Raw genomic sequence first — 21259 nt, 5'->3', positions numbered from 1 at the left:
AGATTGTTATCTCTAAAATTCTAGTAATATTACTCATAATATTACTCGAGGCAAAGCTGCTGTAATGTTAAGTAATGGTATGCCACAGAATTTCGCAGGTGCTTCCCCCGTTCTGTGGCTATCCAAGAAAACTCAGAAACAATACTCCTTTCTGAAACAAAGTCTTTCCTGGTTTCTGGGTGGCCGCTTCAAATTTTACACTCCACCACACTGCCAACCCAATTCAGCTCAACATCTTTCTTTAAATATCCTATTCCAGTTTCATCTTCGATTCCATTGTCATCAGCACCTCTTTGAACTCAGCTTTTCCAAAATATAAAGATACTTCATGTTTTTTTATTGCTTCTCCTTTCGAGTCAATTAAAAATTAATAACCTTCTCTTGTTTACTTACAAAACCCTTGTAATTTGTAAAGGTTCCTTGCTCCCTTTTGAATTTTAACAGCTGGAAAGCCAAGTCCCTATCTATCTTCTAATGCAAATGTTTAAACCCCCAACCCTTTACTTCAGTCCACTTCACCATACCCTTTTATTACAAATTGTCACTTATCAGTTCTCACTTTTACCCCTTGTATCCCTCAACTCTCTTCGACAAGTACCTATTAATCATTCCCCAGTATGATTAACTGATTTACACACTCAAACGGACACTTTTGCAGACTAACCCAATATTTCCCAAAAATATGAAATCATCAATCCTCATAATTGTGACTTGATGTTGCCACAGAAAGTTGGTTTTCCTTCCATCAATAGTGAAATTGACCTGTTATGGTATGGAGTGTCAGATCTTACCTGTGTTTATGCAATCCAATAGTTAATCTTACTCTTGTGCTTTCACCGTTGTTACTGTGAAGCCAGTAACTTCTGAGTGAGTAAAACCTGGGCTGCCACCACCAACATCTTCCCACCTTTCACTTTATAAATTTGTTTGTGTCAACGTTCAACCTGTAAGATAGCGGTGCATTACACTGAAGTTCTGAAGTACAACATTATCATCTCGCCAGTAATTAAAAGTAATTAAATTAGTTGTGGTTATGCAGTTTAAATCTCAACTTTGGCATTCATAACTTAGTTCTGTAGCATCGTTAAACGTTCAATTTTTACAAATGACCATTTGGAAAAATTATCCCAATCTGTCTGATGCTGAATTTATGAAACTCAAAAAATGAAGTTTCAGTCATTCTGCACACTGTTGCTACTTTGTCTTTATTGTCATTCATAATATAACGATCATCTCGTCTGAACAGGTGATCAAAATGGCGAGGAAAACATAACAATGATGTTAAAGAGAGCACATGATTGCAGGAAGACAGCAGAGAATGCTGCAAAAGCGCTACTAATGAAACTTGATGGTAGCTGTGGTGGAGCGTGCACTGTAACAGGATGTAATATACAGCCATGGGAAAGTCTATCTTCTCATAGCCACACCAGGTGAGAAATATAGGTCAAAAATTGAACTGACAAGGAGAGGAAGTTTTGATTGTAGACGCAGGTTAAATCCTGAAAAGTGACCCTGGTCAGGAACCCTTTCTGATCCCATTTGCTTAATAGTTTAACCAACTTGGGCTGCAGACAAGCAGTGAATCCCCATTGGTTAAGTTGTCTAAATATTCAAAGAGATGGTTAACTCTAGATTTACGCTTACATTCCAGCTTTAACAGCTAGTGCACTGATTTAGAATCCCTATAGCATAGAAGGAGGCCATTCCGCCCATCGTGTTTGCACCGACCCTTTGAAAGAGCACTCTACCCATGTCCACTCACCCATCCACCTGCCCTATCCCCATAACCCCATAACCTAACCTGTGCACATCACGGGCAGCACTAAGGGGCAAATTATCATGGCCAATCCACCTAACCCATGCATCTTTCGACTGTGGGAGGAAACTGGGGCACCCGGAGGAACCCACAAGAGGACAGAGGGGGCTGCTTTTTCCAATTAACCTAACAGACTGGGAAGCCTTCAAACCGTGAAACTAAATAGCCATGCCTAGGTGAGAGACTGGTGCTCACAGCATGCTTCTGTAAATCTGCTTGTGCTGCTTGACAACTCCTTGAACTTCACTCCCTGTTGACAGTCTTCGCTGTGGCTTCAGAGCTGCTAATGAAGCTCCATTGTGTACCTTTGCTGAGGAACAAGAGGAAACACAGCAGCAGCAGAACCAGCTGTTTTCTGCTTAGTCACATGTTGCCCCACAGATCAGGGGGACTGGTCACACAAATCTAACTTGAAAATGTGCAGCATTTGTGTGTCTACAGAGGATCAGCTCTCGACACGTGAGCACCAGTGATTCTGAAGATTTAAGCTTTCATGCCATATCAGTGCTGTCACTTGTAGCCTCATGGAACCAGCTGTTTTCTGCTTAGTCACATGTTGCCCCACAGATCAGGGGGACTGGTCACACAAATCTAACTTGAAAATGTGCAGCATTTGTGTGTCTACAGAGGATCAGCTCTCGACACGTGAGCACCAGTGATTCTGAAGATTTAAGCTTTCATGCCATATCAGTGCTGCCTCATGGAATAACACCTGCTTCTCAGTTGACTAGCTGGGTATCCATTACCAGTGGCTAACACTGGAGCTCTCCATCCTGTTAGTTTGCCTATCCCTGAAGTTTTGTGCTCTCTTCTGTAAGGTGAGAAAGCAGAGTTTGAAGTGCAAAAAGTAGATGTGTGTGGAGGAAAGAAGGGCAACATTTGTGGAGAGTGACTGTGAGACATAGGTGTAAGTCGGGCAAATATGAGGGTGAATGTCAATATTGGCTGTTTACCTGGGGTTATGCAGAGGTGCCTGGATAATGTGCAGCGCCCTATGTTGGTCTGAGGTGTGTTGTGTAAAGAAACTTGGGAAAGTCAGAGTGTGGGACTTGGTACCTGAAAGTCTTATGCCACTCATCTTTCCTACCCTCTTAAGGTCCTTGAAACCCTTGAGACACTGTCTCCAAGGCCCACACCCCTTACTCATTTGTTTGGTTGAGAGACTAGCCTCTTCCTCCCATCCGTGGCAAACATTGCCACATTATAACCCTTCAGATCCCACAGCAAGATCCCCCAGGTTAAGGGTCTGAGGCCAGGATGGCGTGGGTTGGGATGGGCAGCATTCCCAGATCTCTATTCCATTCTAATGGTTACCGAAGCCAAATAAATTAGTGTACAGTTCAGTTATTCTGCCCCCTGTCAGGATTCCTTTAACTACAAATTCTACATTTCACCAAGCCCCCTCTAATCAGAAAACCTGGAAGAGAGATGCTAATACCTTGGCTGAACTCCAGAGTCACAGCAAAGCCTGTCTCATAAAATCATAGAATCCATACAGGGCAGAAGGAGGCTATTCAGCCCATCTAGTCTGCACTGACCCTCTGACAGAATGCCCCACCTAGGCCCACTCCCCTGCCCTACCCCCATACCCCCACCTAACCTACAGATCTTTGGACACTAACGGGCAATTTTTATCATGGTCAGTCCACCTAACCTGCACATCTTTGGACTGTGGGAGGAAACCGGAGCACTAGCAGAAAACCCACAGAGACACTGGGAGAACATGCAAACTCTACACTTGTGCTACCGTACTGCTCACATAACGGCAGCGCGGTAGCACAAGTGGCTAGCACTGCGGCTTCACAGTGCCAGGCTTCCGGGTTCGATTCCTCGCTGGGTCACTGTCTGTGCGGAGTCTGCACGGTCTCCCTGTGTCTGCGTGGGTTTCCTCCAGGTGCTCCGGTATCCTCCCACAGCCCAAAGAAGTGCAAGTTAGGTGGATTGGCCATGCTAAATTACCCTTAGTGTCCAAAAAGATTAGAAGGGGTTATTGGGTTATGGGGATGGGGTGGAAGTGAGGGTTTAAGTGGGTTGGTGCAGACTCGATGGGCCAAATGGCCTCCTTCTGCACTAGATGTTCTCTGTTTTATGTTCCACACTGACAGTCAACCAAGGCTGGAATTGACCCCACTGTGCCACCGTGTACCCAACCCACTATTGGCCTTCTGACTGTCTGCAGATCTGTTTTGATAAAATTCTACCTATAATTTCAGAATGTTACACTGCAGCCAGTTCGTTTTTTAAAGGCATTCTTATTGGTTCAACTCTGTTACTCCCAAAGAAATCATGAAGATGTTCTCATTCCCTATATTAAAATAGAGCCTCTGATAAGCCAGCACAAATGAAATTTAATTTTTTTTCATTGACTCTTGATTCCCTTCATTCTATTTCCTCGCCCCAAAATGAAACTTGGCTGTCATAAATATGACAACTATTACATAATTCCTGGAGGCAGAATACGAAGCTTCACCATAAATTTAGCTATAGAATATTAATGCGTCCAAGAGGTTTTCCTGTACAATTCAGGTCCTCTCTTGGGGTTATAGTTTGAATTCTTCTTCATTCCCCTCTTTAGAACTTTTAACAATCTGTTTATAAAGAATACTTGTTCCTGTTGACCTATTCTATATGTAAAAAGGACATGCAGCCAGAGGAGTTACAATTATCAGACATTTTCTATGGACACACAATTACTGGAGTGCACTGTGACAATCTGCATGATTGTCCCAGATGTTGCTGTAGTAATATCAGTGAAACTATCAGACTTGCCTTCATTCGGAGTCAACCGGACAGCAACCTCCATCGTTTTGCTATCCTGTCGAGACCAATAACATTTTTGAAAACAAATTGCATTTCCTGTGACTGATTAAAGGATCATACAAAATGATTCCACGTTTTAAGACTTTTACTGGAACAAACAAACTAAAAACAACATTGCCTAAGCAACTATTCAATAGGCAACATATACTCTAAACTGCAGAAAACTACCGTGGGCAGCACGATAGCACAAGTGGATAGCACTGTGGCTTCACAGCGCCAGGGTCCCAGGTTCGATTCCCTGCTGGGTCACTGTCTGTGTGGAGTTTACACGTTCTCCCCATGTCTGCGTGGGTTTCCTCCGGGTGCTCTGGTTTCCTCCCACAGTCCAAAGACGGGCAGGTTAGTTGGATTGGTCATGCTCAATTGCTCTTAGTGTCCGAAAAGGTTAGGAGGGGTTATTGGGTTACGGGGATAGAGTGGAAATGAGGGCTTTAATGGGTCGGTGCAGACTCGATGGGCCGAATGGCCTCCTTCTGCACTATATATTCAAAAAGGACCCAAATTTAACTTTTAAAACAACCAACAATCTGCTTCCACAGTTATATAAATATTTGAAAAAGGATCAGGAGTAGGTTATTCACCATTCGGACTTGCTCCACGGTTTAATAAGATCATGGATGATCTGATAGTAATGTCAAATCTGTTCTACCTTTGCCCATCTGATTATTCCAGTCTATGTAGATTAAGATCTCCCATGATAATTGCCGTATCTTTCTGACAAGCTCCCACTATTTCTTCTTTTGATACCCAGCCCTCGGGTATGATTACATGTTAGAGGGCCTGTACATCAACCCCACAAGTGACTTCATGCCATTGTATTCACTATATTTACTCACTACACTAAGAACTTCCTTAGGTCATGTTAATGCTCTGTCAAAATATCTTGATACTCATTTTTTTTTTAGCCCATTTCACAAATCGTTTTAACTTCTTTTCTCCTCTCAGCACAAACTTTGCTCAATTATTCCCTCAATGGAGTAGCAGTTTTGTCATTCTGAAGTTTTAATTTATGGTCCAAAACTCTCATTCGTCCTTGGAGTTCCACAGTATCTTAATTTGTTTCAGCCAGGTCATTTTGTTATAAAACATCATCTTCCTTTGTTTCTTTTTGAGACATATGGCTTAGTGCCTGCCTGCAGGCCAGATTCAGATAGCCTCAATTCATTTCTAGCTGTTTGTAACTCCATGCCAGTCTGATGTCCCAGTGTTTTTTTTAATCTCGGGAATCTGAGCTTTTGACCCTTTGGACATATCCTTGGCTAGAACTGTCATTTTCATAGTAGGAGTACAGATAGTTCCAGAGCTCTGAATGTATTTGATGAAATACATTTAATTAAAGTCCATTTAATTGGACTTTATTGGAGATGGTAGGACTTTATCTCCAGCAAAGTCAATTCCTAGTATGAAAGTAGCACCATTATTAGGCAACTTTGACACAATTACCCCAGTTACAATGTCAAAAATGACACCATCTTTTAAATTAACTTTATGCAATGGAGCTGTTAAACACCCTTGATTAATATATTTAATCACTATATTCCTAAATAGTGCATCTTAGAACATAGAACATAGAACAGTACAGCACAAAACAGGCCCTTCGGCCCTCGATGTTGTGCCGAGCAATGATCACCCTACTCAAACTCACGTATCCACCCTATACCCGTAACCCAACAACTCCCCCTTAACCTTACTTTTTAGGACACTACGGGCAATTTAGCATGGCCAATCCACCTAACCCGCACATCTTTGGACTGTGGGAGGAAACCGGAGCACCCGGAGGAAACCCACGCACACATGGGGAGGACGTGCAGACTCCGCACAGACAGTGACCCAGCCGGGAACCGAACCTGGGACCCTGGAGCTGTGAAGCATTGATGCTAACCACCATGCTACCATGCTGCCCCATCTTCTAGAGGAGTTTTGCATCACCGACTACGATTAGTGATTGAGTTGACACTGTATCTCTTAGAATGCTTCACCAGACAAAGATGTGGGAACTTCACCCAAATATGAACAATTTTTGACTTACTAACAGTAAATATGTTCAAAGCTATTGGTGCACCATTTTCTGTAGTCACACCATACATACGCACACTGTTATGCTCATACTGTTTTGAGTTTTAATCATCAGTAATCTGACTTCACATGACCTCTTATCACAAAGAAAATCTTGTCCCTTCAAACCACGGTTATCCGCCGTACTGCTCTGAGGAGCCTCTGTCTTCTCATTTCTCCTATCCCTTGAGTGTAACTGGTGTTCTGTGTTCATCAACACATCTCTTTTATCTTTGCAGCTTTTTGTGAGTTTGCAAACAAAGGTTTACCTTTATGTTTATGGGATAGTTTGTAACCATCAACCATGACAATACTTTCTCTTATCTGGAGCCTTTATAGTTTTCTAGGGAGGACCTTATTCAAAAAGGAATCCTGTTTTTAAATTCTTCCATCCACCTCTCTCGAGTTTTGAAAATGCTGCTCAAGCTTCTTAGCTTAGCATCAAATACGATTTCTTTTTCTCTAGCAAATTCCACAAAAGTAAGATTCTGTCTCTTCCTTGGGTTTCTAAACTTTTGTCTGTAAACTTCTAGAACTTGTATGCAATCTTAACTGTACTGTACATACTATTCATCTAAAAGGGTCAAACAAGTCTCCAACGCTTTCTCTACCAAAACGCACCAATAAAATTAACCAGATTTCTGTTGGCCGTCGTAACTTTGGAAAGATTTTCTCCAGTGAGACTAAGTACATTTCAAGTCTCGTCTTCCTGAATTTAGTCACTGAGCACATATTCCTTTCCAAATCAAAGCCAGAGTTAAAGCTCACTCATCGTCAAATCTCCCAGCTAGTCACTCTGTGTAATCAAAGTCTTTCTCTGTCCAGTTCAAGAATTTTGGCTTCCCATTTTCTCTCAAATTCTAATTCAAGTTTTAGCACTACTCTTTATTTTCTTTTTTTCCTGTCTTACATATCTGGCACTGAAATTAATTTATTACGTTACTCATATGATCAGCAGAACTTTTTTCACATGACTACTCGTGTTCTCACTACAAAGTTGCAGCATGAAACCACTGGCTTCACCTATTGCTCGAATTTTTAAGATACTTCAACTTCCCAGAGTAATTTGAGATAGACTGGATACTTTTCAGGTCTGAAAGTGTGGCTGTCCCAATCAAATCATTGCTTGCTTTGTATCATGCATACACGTATGGATAGAAAGCTGCCACTTTTGGACCTGAATGCTTTGGATGCTGCCATAAAGTGAAAAATACATTCTTCCCATCATTCAAATGAGTAATGTGGCATATGAATTTCAGTGCTGCGGTGATATGAGATACGTTGGTCTTCCATTGCAATGATTGGTGGCAGATCATGTCAAACAGCATGCCCTTTGGCTGATCACAATAGGCAGAGTACTCACTGGCACATGGTTAGCACTGCTGCCTCACAGCGCCAGGGGCCCAGGTTAAATTCCAGCCTTGGGTGACTGTGTGGAGTTTGTGTTTGCTCCCCATGTCTGCATGGGTTTCCTCCTCGGTGCTCCAGTTGCCTCCCACAGTCCAAAGATGTGCAGGTTAGGTGGATTGGCCATGCTAAATTGTCCCTTCATGTCCAACGGTTAGGTGGGGCTGCGGGGGTATGGGCCTAAGTAGGGTGCTCCTTCAGATGATCGGTGCAGACTTGATGGGTCGAATGGCCTTCTGTACTGTAGGTATTCTATGACTACTCAACCAACCCATGCTTTCAAAACGCAAAACATCTAACATCGTATGTGATTCCATGATTTGGCACGGTGTGCTAAAAATTACACTAACAGCCAATTTAAGATTATCAGACAGGCTCGCACTGTAGTTCACTGATGGTTGCTGGAAGCTACATATATTCACATGTAGGGACCTGTTCTCTGCAGGCCATAGGATATGTTCAGTCATTGTGCCTTTTCTGAATAAACAAAAGCATGGGGTTTGGTGCATTCACCATGGCAACATCACAGCCAATCAGAGCCAACTTGTGACGCAATCAGCATACCTTTTTCTTGCAGCATAAATGTTGTTCCCTTTAAAATTAAGCATTCTTGTGGCTGACTTGACGAATGAAAGACAGTAAGCTTTGAAGGCAAAAACAGAAAATGCTGGCAAATGTCAGCAGATCAGATAGCATCTGTAGAGAGATAACAGAGCTAATGTTTCGAGTCTGGATGACTCTTCGTTAGACTGATGAAGAGTCATCCAGATTCAGAACTTTAGCTCTGTTATCTCTCCAAAGATGCTATCAGACCTGCTGAGATTTTCCAGCATTTTCTGTTTTAATGTTTCAGATTCTAGTATCTGCAGTCATTTGCTTTTATTTAAGCTTCAAAAGCATGTCTCTTTTTTCACCAATTATACAATTATGTTTGATAGTAGTCCAGACTAAGTATTTAACCAGTATTTTTTAAAAAATTATACTGTATCCATAATACATTGATTATAATTGTCTCTTCAGTACTACAAGCTCAACTGCTAGTAGCTGTGATACAGAGTTTACAAAAGAAGATGAACAGAGATTAAAGGATTATGTTCAGCAGCTTAAGAATGACAGAGCAGCAGTCAAGCTAACTATGTTAGAGCTGGAAAGTATTCATATTGATCCACTGAGTTATGATGTTAAACCTCGGGGAGATAGTCAACGACTTGATTTGGAGAATGCAGTTCTAATGCAGGAACTCATGGCTATGAAGGTGAGTGAAGAATCACTGACTTTTAGCCTTGTAACAACTTGTTTTACAAAATCTACTGAAATTTTTACTGCATTTAAAAACCATTGCCTAAAGTTAACTCGGGCTAATATGAAACAAAAATGGAAGGTACTGAAGTACTCAACAGATCAAGTCGCAAATTTATCATTACAGCTTATTTTGAAAAATGTTTTAAGTCAGAATCGTGTCTGAAACTTGAAGCTAACAATTTATGCATTTATCTTAAATATTACAATCCATATTTGTTTTCCAAATACCTTGATTTTAGTAAAGTGGTGGGCTTCATCCTTGCTATGTGATACCAATAAACAATGGATACTTTGATTAAATAGTGATATAAAGAAATGACTGAAAATGCCCAACGCTCAAGAGTTCTGCAACATCTTGAAAGGGAAATGATAGATTAATGTTTTAGGTGTAGATGATTTGTCATAACTGGAAACTATGATTTATAGGACCGAACAATATGAAGAGGAGAGAATAAGTAGACATTAATCTGGAAAGCTAACTGCTACCGCAAAGAAACAATTGCTTGATTTAATAACTTGCGAGGCTGAAAAAGTACCAGTAAAGCAAAAAGGATTGAAACAGCTGTAAGATATGAATTACATTTGTCAAATCCTTTAACATATTTCCAATGCAATCATTATTTTGAAATGCAGTGACATTTGTATGCAAACCCCAGTATCCATTTTTTATACAGCTAGATCCTTAAGCAACAATCAGGTGATGACAAGCTGATCAGTTTTTGGTTTTAGTTGAGATGGTTGAGATAGGATTGTTGACCAGGAGACCTGGAGAATATTTGTTGTTTTAACTACTTTAGTGGTTCGAGTAGAAATATTTTCATGGGAGGAAGGCAATTAAGTAGAAAATTGAGCTCAGAATCATGTTTTGTACAGACCAGAGATGCAGGCCAAAGTTGTCAACCAGTCTGAATTTGACCACTTTAAGCTGGGATACATTATGCTCAATTGGAACAAAGTTTCTACCCGCACAGGTTTTGAATTTTGCTGTGTCTAGATACTGAGTAAAAATAAACCAGTCTGTTTTCACCTCTGCTTCAACTGAAGTATTGTATTTTGCTGCATCCCTACTCTAGTTACCTTTTGTGTAACTGCTCTGCTCCATGGCCCCATACTGTACTTGCCGGCAAACTACTTCAGTCTCTCCCTCATGTTAATTTTGAGCAGTGCCATGTGAAAGCTACAGGTCTGTCGAATAAAAACAGCAAGTGCTGGAAATACTCAGAAGGTCTGGCAGCATCTGTGAAAAGAGAGACTTAACGTTTTGAGTCAAATATGACTTTTCTTCAGAAAGATGTACCACAATGCTATAGTCGAGTTTTGCTCCCATGCGAAATGTCACTGGAAGGCATTAGAATTCTGTGGATCAACAGCTCAAATTACCATATTTTTGCATGTGGAGCCAAGGTATTAATGAGGTCAAAGTCCCTTTATTAGTGGCTATAATCTACACCAGACAAGTTTGATATATTGATTTATAGCCAAAGCTTGAATATTTCTGACATATATTTGACACAAGCTAGTACATCTTTTTATGATCTGAAACATATTTCTGTTTGAAGGAGGAAATGGCCGAACTCAAAGCTCAGCTTTATTTGATGGAAAAGGAGAAGAAAGCACTTGAATTGAAGCTGAGCACTCGTGAAGCCCAGGAACAAGCTTACTTAGTACATATTGAACACCTGAAATCGGAAGTAGAAGAACAAAAGGAGCAACGTATGCAATCTCTCAGCTCAACCAGCAGTGGAGGAAAGGATAAACAAGTTAAAGTAAATAACACCATTAGTCTAGTTGATAAAAGCTGTGTAAAAATCCTGATAATATAACATTGCTGTTTAGAAAACTGGAAAAGTGCTGCTGCTCTCAACCTGCTGATACCAACTACAATATTTTCTTCTAATTATCTTCTTTTCTCTGAATCATTCGTTCTGTTTTCTACTGGCACTTATTAACCTTGCTATTTTAAACTTTATTTTCACCCTGTCTCACTTGTACCAACTCAGAAGAAAAGGTGTAGAGAAACATCACAAGATTACAAATAATTGCTGTGGTATAATATTTCTTTGAGATTTTACTGGAAGGCCTTAACCGTTATATGTACTTTTAGAACAATCAACTGCATTCCTTCAAGATCAACTGCTTCGATCTTGCATACCCATACTCTCTACATTGTCAAGATTTTCTTTTCCTTTATGCGCTTCTGAAAACTTTTCTCACTTTCATCACCAATTCTTTCTCACAAATCTCACAAACTCTCCTTTCACTTATCAACTCAAATTCCGCTTTAAACAACTTAAAACTCGGCTGAATTTATGCTCCCCCTGCACGCCCCAGAGGCTGGAGGATGGATGGGCCGATGTTGAAAATTAGTTCCTCAGCTCCATTCTGCCTCCAGGCCATTTTTGGGGAGGTGCCATTGGGGTTGGCAGGGCTAATTCCCTGCATGTCGCAAGCAGCTATTCAGTATTATTAAGGACTTAATTGAGATCAATCAGAGGAGATTGACTGGGATTTTCCTGGCAACCTCCAGTTTTCCATACTTTTGGGACCAGTTTAGGTACCTGGAAGCAGACACCTTGGGGCAGGATGGCATACCAGTGCTCCAGGCATGCCGCAAGGCCCCATCAGCATGCAACAATGCAACAGCAGGCAGAAGCCACCCTATAGGAACCCCTGTGATAGGGGATTACCCCCCCCCTCCTAGGGATTCCCCCGTCCCCCACAGAAATGAGACCCCTGTCTGGAAGCTAGAGCGGAGTCCAGACAGGCAGTGAGAAGAATTACAGCTGTTAACACTTACCTTGTAGCACAAGGTGTTGATTCCTGGAAGGAGAACAGGTGTGACCTGCATCTGATTCCCGCAGATCCATTAGCTGCAAGCCATTCATAGCTTTCTAGTAGTGGTCTGTGATTGACCGCTTCTACAAATCATCTGCAGGTTTGATTCATTCATCTCTCACCACGGTTCGGTGGTCTAGGTGGTGAAACCCCAATGCTTGTGAACATTCACCATATAGAAGAGATGGAAGTGAGTTCCAGGCACTAAGTGTATTCCAATCTCTGCACTTAAATCTCTTTGAGGTCTGCGTGGGGGGGGGGGGGGGGGGGGGGGGGGGGAGCGGTTGCTCTATTACAGGGGTCCCTGTTGGGTGTCCTCCCATTACAGGGATGCCCTGTTGGGGGGTCCCTGTTGGGGCAGGGGGTCTGCCCATCACAGGGGTCCCTGTTTGGGGGGGGTCCTCCCATTACAGGGGTCTCCCGTTACCAGGGTCTCTGGGGAGTAGGGGTGTTCCGGGCATGGAGGGAGGCTCTGATAGAGGAGGTGTGGGAAGGCAGTGCATCATGGGGGGGGGGGGGGGGGGGGGGGGCATGGCCCTCAGTGCATCATGGGGGGGGGGGGGGGGGGCATGGCCCTCAGTCCATACCAGCATGGCCCTGGCGTGGTGGACCTTTCGCTGGGCCAAAGACCCACCATGAATCCACCATGCCAGGACCACGCTGGTTCAGACCACAAGTGATCTGCTCCCACGTGGTTCCTGGCCGGATAATCAAGGGAGGCCGGAGCAAAAGGGCACTGTGTCCGTTAAATAGATGCAAATAGATAATTAAGAGCCATTTGCTTTTATTAAGATGTTCCTCATTTCCCTGCCATCAGGGGGTTGGAGCATTGCGATTGGGTTGGCGCCTGGCACCAATACCGATCACGATCCCAATTTTCTCCTGACGCCTTATCCTCCGTCCTATCGGAGAACACTTTCCGGGCATCCTTGAATGGAGAAACCCACACACTGTCAGCAGATGGCTCTCAAATAATTGGGAATTGGAAGTGAAATTTATATGAAGTCTCCAGAAAGTTCTCTTTGAACTGGGTCTTGCCTCTTCGAATCTCTGCACTCTACCAATGTAATCCGAAGTGTACTGAGTCCATTCATGCGTGCATTGTGGCTGTTGCTGTGTAAGAACCCATTACTTACTTACATCCACCTTTTTCTATGTTATCCTCTTTTTTTGTCACCCAGTCATACTACCCTTCATTTCTCCTGATTATTTTGCCTCACCACCTTTCCAATCATTACCACTGAATTTCCTTCCAGAAAGCTAGTTTATTCACAACCAATTCCTTTTCCATTCATGACTTTATTGCTCTGATGGAAACTGGCTCCTGGGTAACAGGAACATGACCATTATCGAAACATTCCACACTTCCATGGGGCTGGTTTAGCTCACTGGGCTAAATCGCTGGCTTTTAAAGCAGACCAAACAGGCCAGCAGCACGGTTCGATTCCCGTACCAGCCTCCCTGGACAGGTGCCGGAATGTGGCGACTAGGGGCTTTTCACAGTAACTTCATTGAAGCCTACTCGTGACAGTAAGCGTTTTTCATTTTCATTTTTTCATTTCCTCTGCTTTGTGCTGTCTTCCCTCGCCTGAATTGCCATTGTGGTGGTGTGTTCACCATCACAAAAACCACACCCTAGTCTCTTCCTACTCCACTTGTCCTCTAACCACTAACTTTTTCCTCCTTTTTACCTCGTCACTAAAATCGTTGTTTCCCTTCCCAACCCCATTCTGAGTTTTTCCCCAAGATATTTTCCCTAGTTTCCTCCCCCAGCCTCAGCAGAGTGGCTATGATTTCAAGCTTCATCTCTCGTCGCCTTTTCTTCACTGAATTCACTAACCACTTACCTTGTGTGCCTACTGCTGGAGCCCTGGTAACTCTCCCTCCAACCTATATTCATGATCACTTCTTTGACTTTGCCGTTTTCCTGCATTTCCACTCCTATAATGTCTTAGTCACAGACAAGACCATTTCTGACTAAATGTATCTCCCTACCACCTTCCAACTCGCTTCTTTTGTAAGTCCATTGCTAGAAAAACACGTTCCCAAGTCACAACACTAATTACTACATCATAACTACATGGCTTGTATGCTTCATTCACCCCAGTGCTTCTGCAGCTGTTGATCTATCAAACCGTCAATCTACCTTGGATGTCCTTGTCCCAAGGAAACCTTTACCTTCCCATCTCTGGATTTCACATTTGGTCCCACTCTTTGCATGCTCAAATAAGGGACACAGACTTAAACATATATGATGCACAGCTGGTTTAACCATCCATCACCAGATCTGGCTAGACCATATCATGCACTATTGGGCCGTACTCTATTCTGCCAAAACTACTTCAGGATTATTCAGGAAAGCATAGATAACCTCTGGCTTTTCTTCAGTATCAACCAGCTCCTTATGTTCCTTCTTAATGCATCATTCAGCCTTGCCTCCAATAATAAGTGTGATGTGCTTGTGGATGTTTTAATCAGTTAAGATTGAGACCATTAATTTATCCGTCTCTGCTGATTCTTCCTTTCCCTTGTCCACTGAGCTAAACATCACAGAGTCTTCCCCCATCATAACTCTGGCAGCTATGTCTTTAGTTTCTCTCATCTGTCTGTGTACCCTCTCTGATCTATGATAATGACCCCCCTTAACCTGACTTTTTAAAAGAATATTTTAATTTAAGTTTTCCATTTTAACAAATAACGCAACAAAATCACAGGAATGGTGCAGCACAGCAGAAATGTCTCAACATACATAGATGCAGAGGACAGAAGAATAGTAACACAATTGGCCCGATACATTCCTCAATCGAGGAGACTCCATCACCGAGGCGAAGAAGAATACCCTGTTCCCCCTCCCTCCCTGATATAAGGAAAACCCCCTGCAACCTGATAGACAACAATAGGCTGCCCACTCAATTAAAGAGAACAAATCCCCATAAGGGAGGAGCGCCTGAATTAACAGAAATAATGTCAGATGCCATTGCAAGGAGGGATGGAGCAGCACTGCCACAACAAAAACACTGCCTTCCCAGGGAATGGACAACTACAAGAAGGGGCTACTCAGGAAGTCACCAGAAAAGACCACATAAAGAAGGGTGCCTATCTTCCCCATTAAGTCTACTCTCAAACCGAAGAAGAGCTGCAAAATCGCAGGTGCACAGCATACAGACTCTCAGCTCCAACAAATCGAGCAAAGACGAACCGACCATACCCAACCGTGTGCCACCATTCATTTCCTTCCTCTCCCAACAACTCTGGAGAGGCCAACCATAAAAAAGGATCACAAGGAACCCAGTTCTCTCTCGGATGCACTATCTGCCCGGGCTTTCATAAGAGATAAAACATGGATTCACAAGACTCAAAGTAACATAAATGCAAAATAAAAATCCGATACACTGAGCTCTAACTGGGGGATTTTCTCAATCCCAAGTGTGGACTTATCCAACCCTACCAACCGGCCACCCACCACCCAACCATAGCTCTATTCATCTTCTCTATAAACGAGGTAGGGATGCAAAAAATCCTTTCCCCCCTTACAAATGCAAGGGTTACATCGGACGAAAGACGTGCTTTATAGAAAAAAGATAAAGTTCGGAATGTTGCCGCCCGCGCGCCTGTGGGTAACTTATTCGGACCGGCATTATTATTTCGATTCCCCGGAGGAGGCGTGGGCCTTCGTGCGGACGGAGAAACTGGACTTGAACTAGGGGTTGGGGGTTGCGAGGTCGGCTGTAAGATATTAGTGCTGGATTCTGCTGTTGCTGTGTTCTCTTTTTCTTCTGTTGTTTTCTTCTTGTTTTAGTACTTTTGCAATTTTGATATGGTTATTTACGGAGGGGTTGTTCTGCTATGTTTTTGTTTTTGTGCTGTGGGACATTGTCTGGGCTGTGTATCTTGAGGGGAGGGTCGGGGGGGTATGTTGTATTCTATGCCGGAGTGGGGGTATGGAGTGGGGCTGATATTTGGGAGCTGCGTCAGAAGGGTGTGGTGGGGCAGTGCAAAAGCGCGGGCTTTCCTCTGGTTTCCCGTGCTGCGGGGCTGGGGGGTGGAGATGGTGACGGGGGAGGCGGGGCCTTAACTGGTTCTTCCCCGCGCTGGAGCGGTGCCAGGAGGAGGGATAGATTGGGGGATGATCCCACTTCGGGAGGGGTCGGGCTATTGGCGGGAGTTTCCGGGGTCAGCAGAAGTTAGCTGACCCACGGAAGTACAATGGAGGACGGTTCGCGGCTGGGAGGGTTCCTAGCCTGGGGGGGGAAGGGAGGGGGGGAAAGGGGAATACCGGGTTGCTGCTGGTAGGGTCAAGAAGGAGCTGGTGGGGGCTGGGGGGACAGAGGTGAGGGGTTGTCGCTATGGGGACGGGGTCGAGCAGGGGGTGCTGGCCTGGGGCGGGCAGTCAACGGGCTATGGCTAGCCGACGGGGGAGGGGGGCGGGACGCCCTCTGATCCGGTTGGTCACCTGGAATGTGAGAGGGTTGAATGGGCCGGTGAAGCGGTCGAGGGTACTGGCTCACCTGAAGGGGCTAAAGGCGGATGTGGCAATGCTTCAGGAGACCCACCTGAGGGTGGCGGACCAGGTCCACCTGAGGAAGGGATGGGTGGGGCAGGTTTTCCACTCGGGGTTGGATGTGAGGAACCGGGGAGTGGCGATTCTGGTGGGGAAAAATGTGTTGTTTGAGGCACCGGAGGTGGTGGCGGATAAGGGGGGTAGGTATGTGATGGTTAGGGGCAGGCTACAAGGAGAGAAGGTGGTACTGGCTAGTGTGTATGCCCCAAATTGGGACGATGCGGGCTTTATGAGGCGTATGTTGGGACGGATCCCGGATCTGGAGGCGGGAGGTCTGATCATAGGGGGGGACTTTAATACGGTGTTGGATCCTTCACTGGATCGGTCCAGCTGTAGGACGGGTAGGAGGCCGGCGGCAGCCAAGGTACTGAGAGGGTTTATGGACCAGATGGGTGGGGTGGATCCATGGAGGTTTGTAAGGCCGAGGGCACGCGAGTACTCTTTCTTCTCCCAAGTACATAGGGTCTACTCTCGGATAGATTTCTTTGTGGTGAGTAGGGGACTGATTCCGAGAGTGGAGGAGGCCGAGTATTCGACCATTGCAATCTCCGACCACGCTCCGCATTGGATAGAGTTGGAGATGGGAGAGGTGCGAGACCAACGTCCGTTGTGGCGGTTGGATGTGGGGTTGTTGGCGGAGGAGGAGGTGTGTAGGAGGGTCCGGGCAAGTATTGAGGCGTACCTTGAGGTGAATGATATGGGGGAGGTTCAGGTGGGGATGGTCTGGGAAGCCCTGAAGGCAGTAATTCGTGGGGAGCTGATATCCATCCGGGCACACAGGGAGAGGAGTGAGAGGGATAGACTGGTGGGAAAGATGCTGGAGGTGGACAGGAGGTATGCAGAGGCACCAGAGGAGGGACTGTTGGGGGAGAGGCGCAGCCTGCAGGCTAAATTTGATTTGCTGACCACTAGAAAGGCGGAGGCACAGTGGAGGAAGGCACAAGGGGCAGTGTACGAACATGGTGAAAAGGCGAGTAGGATGCTGGCTCATCAGCTGCGTAAGCGGGATGCGGCTAAGGAGATTGCTGGAGTGAGAGACAAGAGTGGGAATGTGGTGCGGAAGGGGGTAGAGGTGAATGAGGTCTTCAAGGATTTTTACGGGGAACTGTACCGGTCGGAGCCAACGGGGGAGAGGAGGGGAATGGAGAGGTTCCTTGACGGGCTTTCTTTCCCGAAGGTGCAGGAGGAGAAGGTGGAGGGGTTGGGTGCGCCGATTGAGCTGGAGGAGCTAGTTAAGGGGATCGGGCAGATGCAGTCAGGGAAGGCACCGGGGCCGGATGGGTTCCCGGTGGAATTTTATAAAAAGTTTGTGGATCTAGTGGGCCCCTTGCTGGTGCGAACACTCAAATGAAGCGTGGGAGGGGGGGACTTTGCCCCCGACGATGTCACGGGCGCTGATCTCGTTAATTTTAAAGAAGGACAAGGACCCCCAGCAGTGTGGTTCATACAGGCCCCTACTTCTCCTCAACGTGGACGCTAAGGTGCTGGCAAAAATCCTGGCCACCAGGATAGAGGACTGTGTGCCAGGGGTTGTGCACGAGGACCAGACAGGTTTTGTGAAGGGAAGGCAGCTGAACACGAATGTGCGGAGATTGCTGAATGTCATTATGATGCCGGCGATTGAGGGGGAGGCAGAGATAGTGGTGGCACTGGATGCGGAGAAGGCCTTCGATAGAGTGGAGTGGGGGTACCTATGGGAGGTGTTGGGGAGGTTTGGATTTGGTGAAGGGTTCATTAGATGGGTAAGGCTGTTATATGAGGCCCCGATGGCGTACGTGGCTACGAATAGGAGGAGGTCGGAGTACTTCCGGCTTTACCGAGGGACCAGGCAGGGTTGCCCCTTGTCCCCCTTGTTGTTTGCACTGGCAATCGAGCCGCTGGCAATGGCATTGAGAGATTCAGAGAGGTGGAGAGGCTTGGTGCGAGGTGGAGAGGAACATAGGGTGTCGTTGTATGCCGACGACCTGTTACTGTATGTGGCGGACCCGGTGGGAGGGATGCCAGGAGTGATGGAGTTACTAGCCGAGTTTGGGACCTTCTCAGGTTATAAATTAAACTTAGGCAAGAGCGAGGTGTTTGTGGTGCACCCTGGAGACCAGGAGGAAGGAATTGGTAGGCTCCCGCTTAGGCGGGCAGGGGAGAGCTTTAGGTACCTGGGGGTGCAAGTGGCCAGGGACTGGGGGACTCTCCACAAGCATAACTTTACCAGGCTGGTAGATCAGATGGAGGAGGAGTTCAGGAGGTGGGACATGCTGCCATTGTCGTTGGCGGGGAGGGTGCAGTCCGTCAAAATGACAGTGCTTCCGAGGTTCTTGTTCCTTTTTCAGTGCCTGCCCATATTCATCCCCAGGGTCTTCTTTAGGAGAGTGACTAGCAGTACTCTGAGTTTTGTGTGGGCACATGGGACTCCGAGAGTGAGGAGGGTGTTCCTGGAGCGAGGAAGGGATGGAGGTGGGCTGGCACTGCCCAACCTTCTGGGGTACTATTGGGCAGCCAATGTGTCAATGGTGCGTAAATGGGTGATGGAGGGGGGAGGGGCGGCGTGGAAAAGAATGGAGATGGCGTCATGTAGAGGTACGAGCCTGGGTGCCATGGTAACAGCACCGTTGCCGCTCTCCCCTAAGAGGTTTACCACGAGCCCGGTGGTGGCGGCGACCCTAAGAATCTGGGAACAATGGAGATGGCATTGGGGGGAAACAGGGGCCTCGATGGAGGCTCCACTGGGTGGCAACCATCGGTTCATCCCGGGGAACACGGATGGGGGATTCAGGGGGTGGCAAAGGGCGGGCATCAGCAAATTGAGGGACCTGTTTATTGGCGGGAGGTTTGCGGGCCTGGGGGAACTGGAAGATAAATTTGGCCTTCCCCAGGGGAACATGTTCAGATACCTGCAGGTAAAGGCGTTTGCTAGGCGACAGGTAGAGGGATTCCCTTTGCTGCCCTCGCAGGGGGCGATGGACAGAGTGCTTTCGGGGGTGTGGGTAGGAGAGGGGAAGGTGTCTGACATCTATAAGGTAATGCAGGAGGTGGAGGAGTCGTCAGTGGAGGAGCTGAAGGCTAAATGGGAGGAGGAACTCGGGGAGCAGATAGAGGACGGGACTTGGGCGGATGCCTTGGACAGAGTCAACTCTTCCTCCTCATGTGCGAGGCTTAGTCTCATCCAATTTAAGGTGCTGCACCGGGCCCACATGTCCGGGACTAGGATGAGTAGGTTCTTTGGGGGTGAGGACAGGTGCACCAGATGTTCGGGGAGTCCTGCGAACCACGCCCATATGTTCTGGGCATGCCCAGCACTGGAAGAATTCTGGAAGGGGGTGGCGGGGACGGTGTCGAGGGTGGTTGGATCCAGGGTCAAACCAGGGTGGGGACTCGCGATTTTTGGAGTTGCGGTAGAGCCGGGAGTGCAGGAGGCGAAAGAGGCCGGTGTCCTGGCCTTTGCGTCCCTAGTAGCCCGTCGAAGGATTCTGTTACAATGGAAGGATGCAAGGCCCCCAAGTGTGGAGACCTGGATCAGTGACATGGCGGGATTTATAAAATTGGAAAAGGTCAAATTTGCCCTGAGAGGATCAATACAAGGGTTCTATAAACGATGACAGCCTTTTTTGGACTTCCTGGTTCAGAGATAGGTAACTGGGTCAATAGCAGCAGCAACCCGGGGGGGGGGGGGGGGTTGCATTATTGTAGTGTTTATTCTGTAACTTTATGGTGTGTTAATATGCGTTGTTGTTAAAATGCTGGGTTGTTCATGGGGATGGGGCGAATGTATATGATTGTTAATATTATTGTTATTTTCGGTATTTTACTAAGGTGCGTCAATGTTGTATAAAATCAACATTTCTCAATAAAAATGATTTTTAAAAAAAACAAATGCAAGGGTTACATGTAATAAAAAACGAAAAAGGCAAGAATATGCACAAACCACATGTCACATTACCAAATCTGTATGGTTTTCGCCAAAACAGGATAACAGGCGACCTTTGCCTTTGCTCATATATCTCACGGTCTTGTCAGGAAAAAAAGTCAATAACGTGAAATCAACAGCATAATTGTGCGGAAATAATGTCCAGAATTATTGATGAACTGCAGGATGATAGAACAATCCATGTTTCTTGGAAATGCCAAAGCCATGCTGGGATCAGCGAGCAGCATTCAGGATCCCTCCATAGCACCATTGAATGAAGCGCCTTCACCTCCGCCATGCCTTCGCCCCAATGCCCAGGCAGCAAGGAACCTCGGCCACGGCTGAGGGGATCACTCTGCGCGACCAGTCGCCTCCAACCCCTCACGACGAGCATCGAGGACAGGACAACCGATGTCCAGTGGTCTGATCGCTGACCAACCCCAGGCCTCAATGACTGGATACCACATCCCAGCCTTCAAATCAAGGTTACGAAAGCCTGACAGCCAACTCTCAGAATTGGTCAGGAATTCCTCACAAGGGACCAGGCTCACAAACACTCATC

At 45.8% G+C, this 21259-nt stretch overlaps 1 protein-coding gene across 1 annotated transcript in view; it reads left to right on the top strand.

Annotated features, from left to right (window-relative positions):
• Positions 1 to 21259, top strand: part of LOC119970453 (colorectal mutant cancer protein-like) — a 306036-nt gene that overhangs the window by 248404 nt on the left and 36373 nt on the right. Inside the window, 3 exon segments of the mRNA XM_038805079.1 lie at positions 1247 to 1430; positions 9119 to 9353; positions 10960 to 11166. Coding sequence (XP_038661007.1) covers positions 1247 to 1430; positions 9119 to 9353; positions 10960 to 11166 — 626 coding nt within the window.

Source organism: Scyliorhinus canicula, chromosome 8 (genome assembly GCF_902713615.1).
Source record: "Scyliorhinus canicula chromosome 8, sScyCan1.1, whole genome shotgun sequence".
Classification (NCBI taxonomy): domain Eukaryota; kingdom Metazoa; phylum Chordata; class Chondrichthyes; order Carcharhiniformes; family Scyliorhinidae; genus Scyliorhinus; species Scyliorhinus canicula.
The sequence above is the reverse complement of the archived record's forward strand: the minus strand, read 5'-3'. Positions and strand labels throughout refer to the sequence as shown.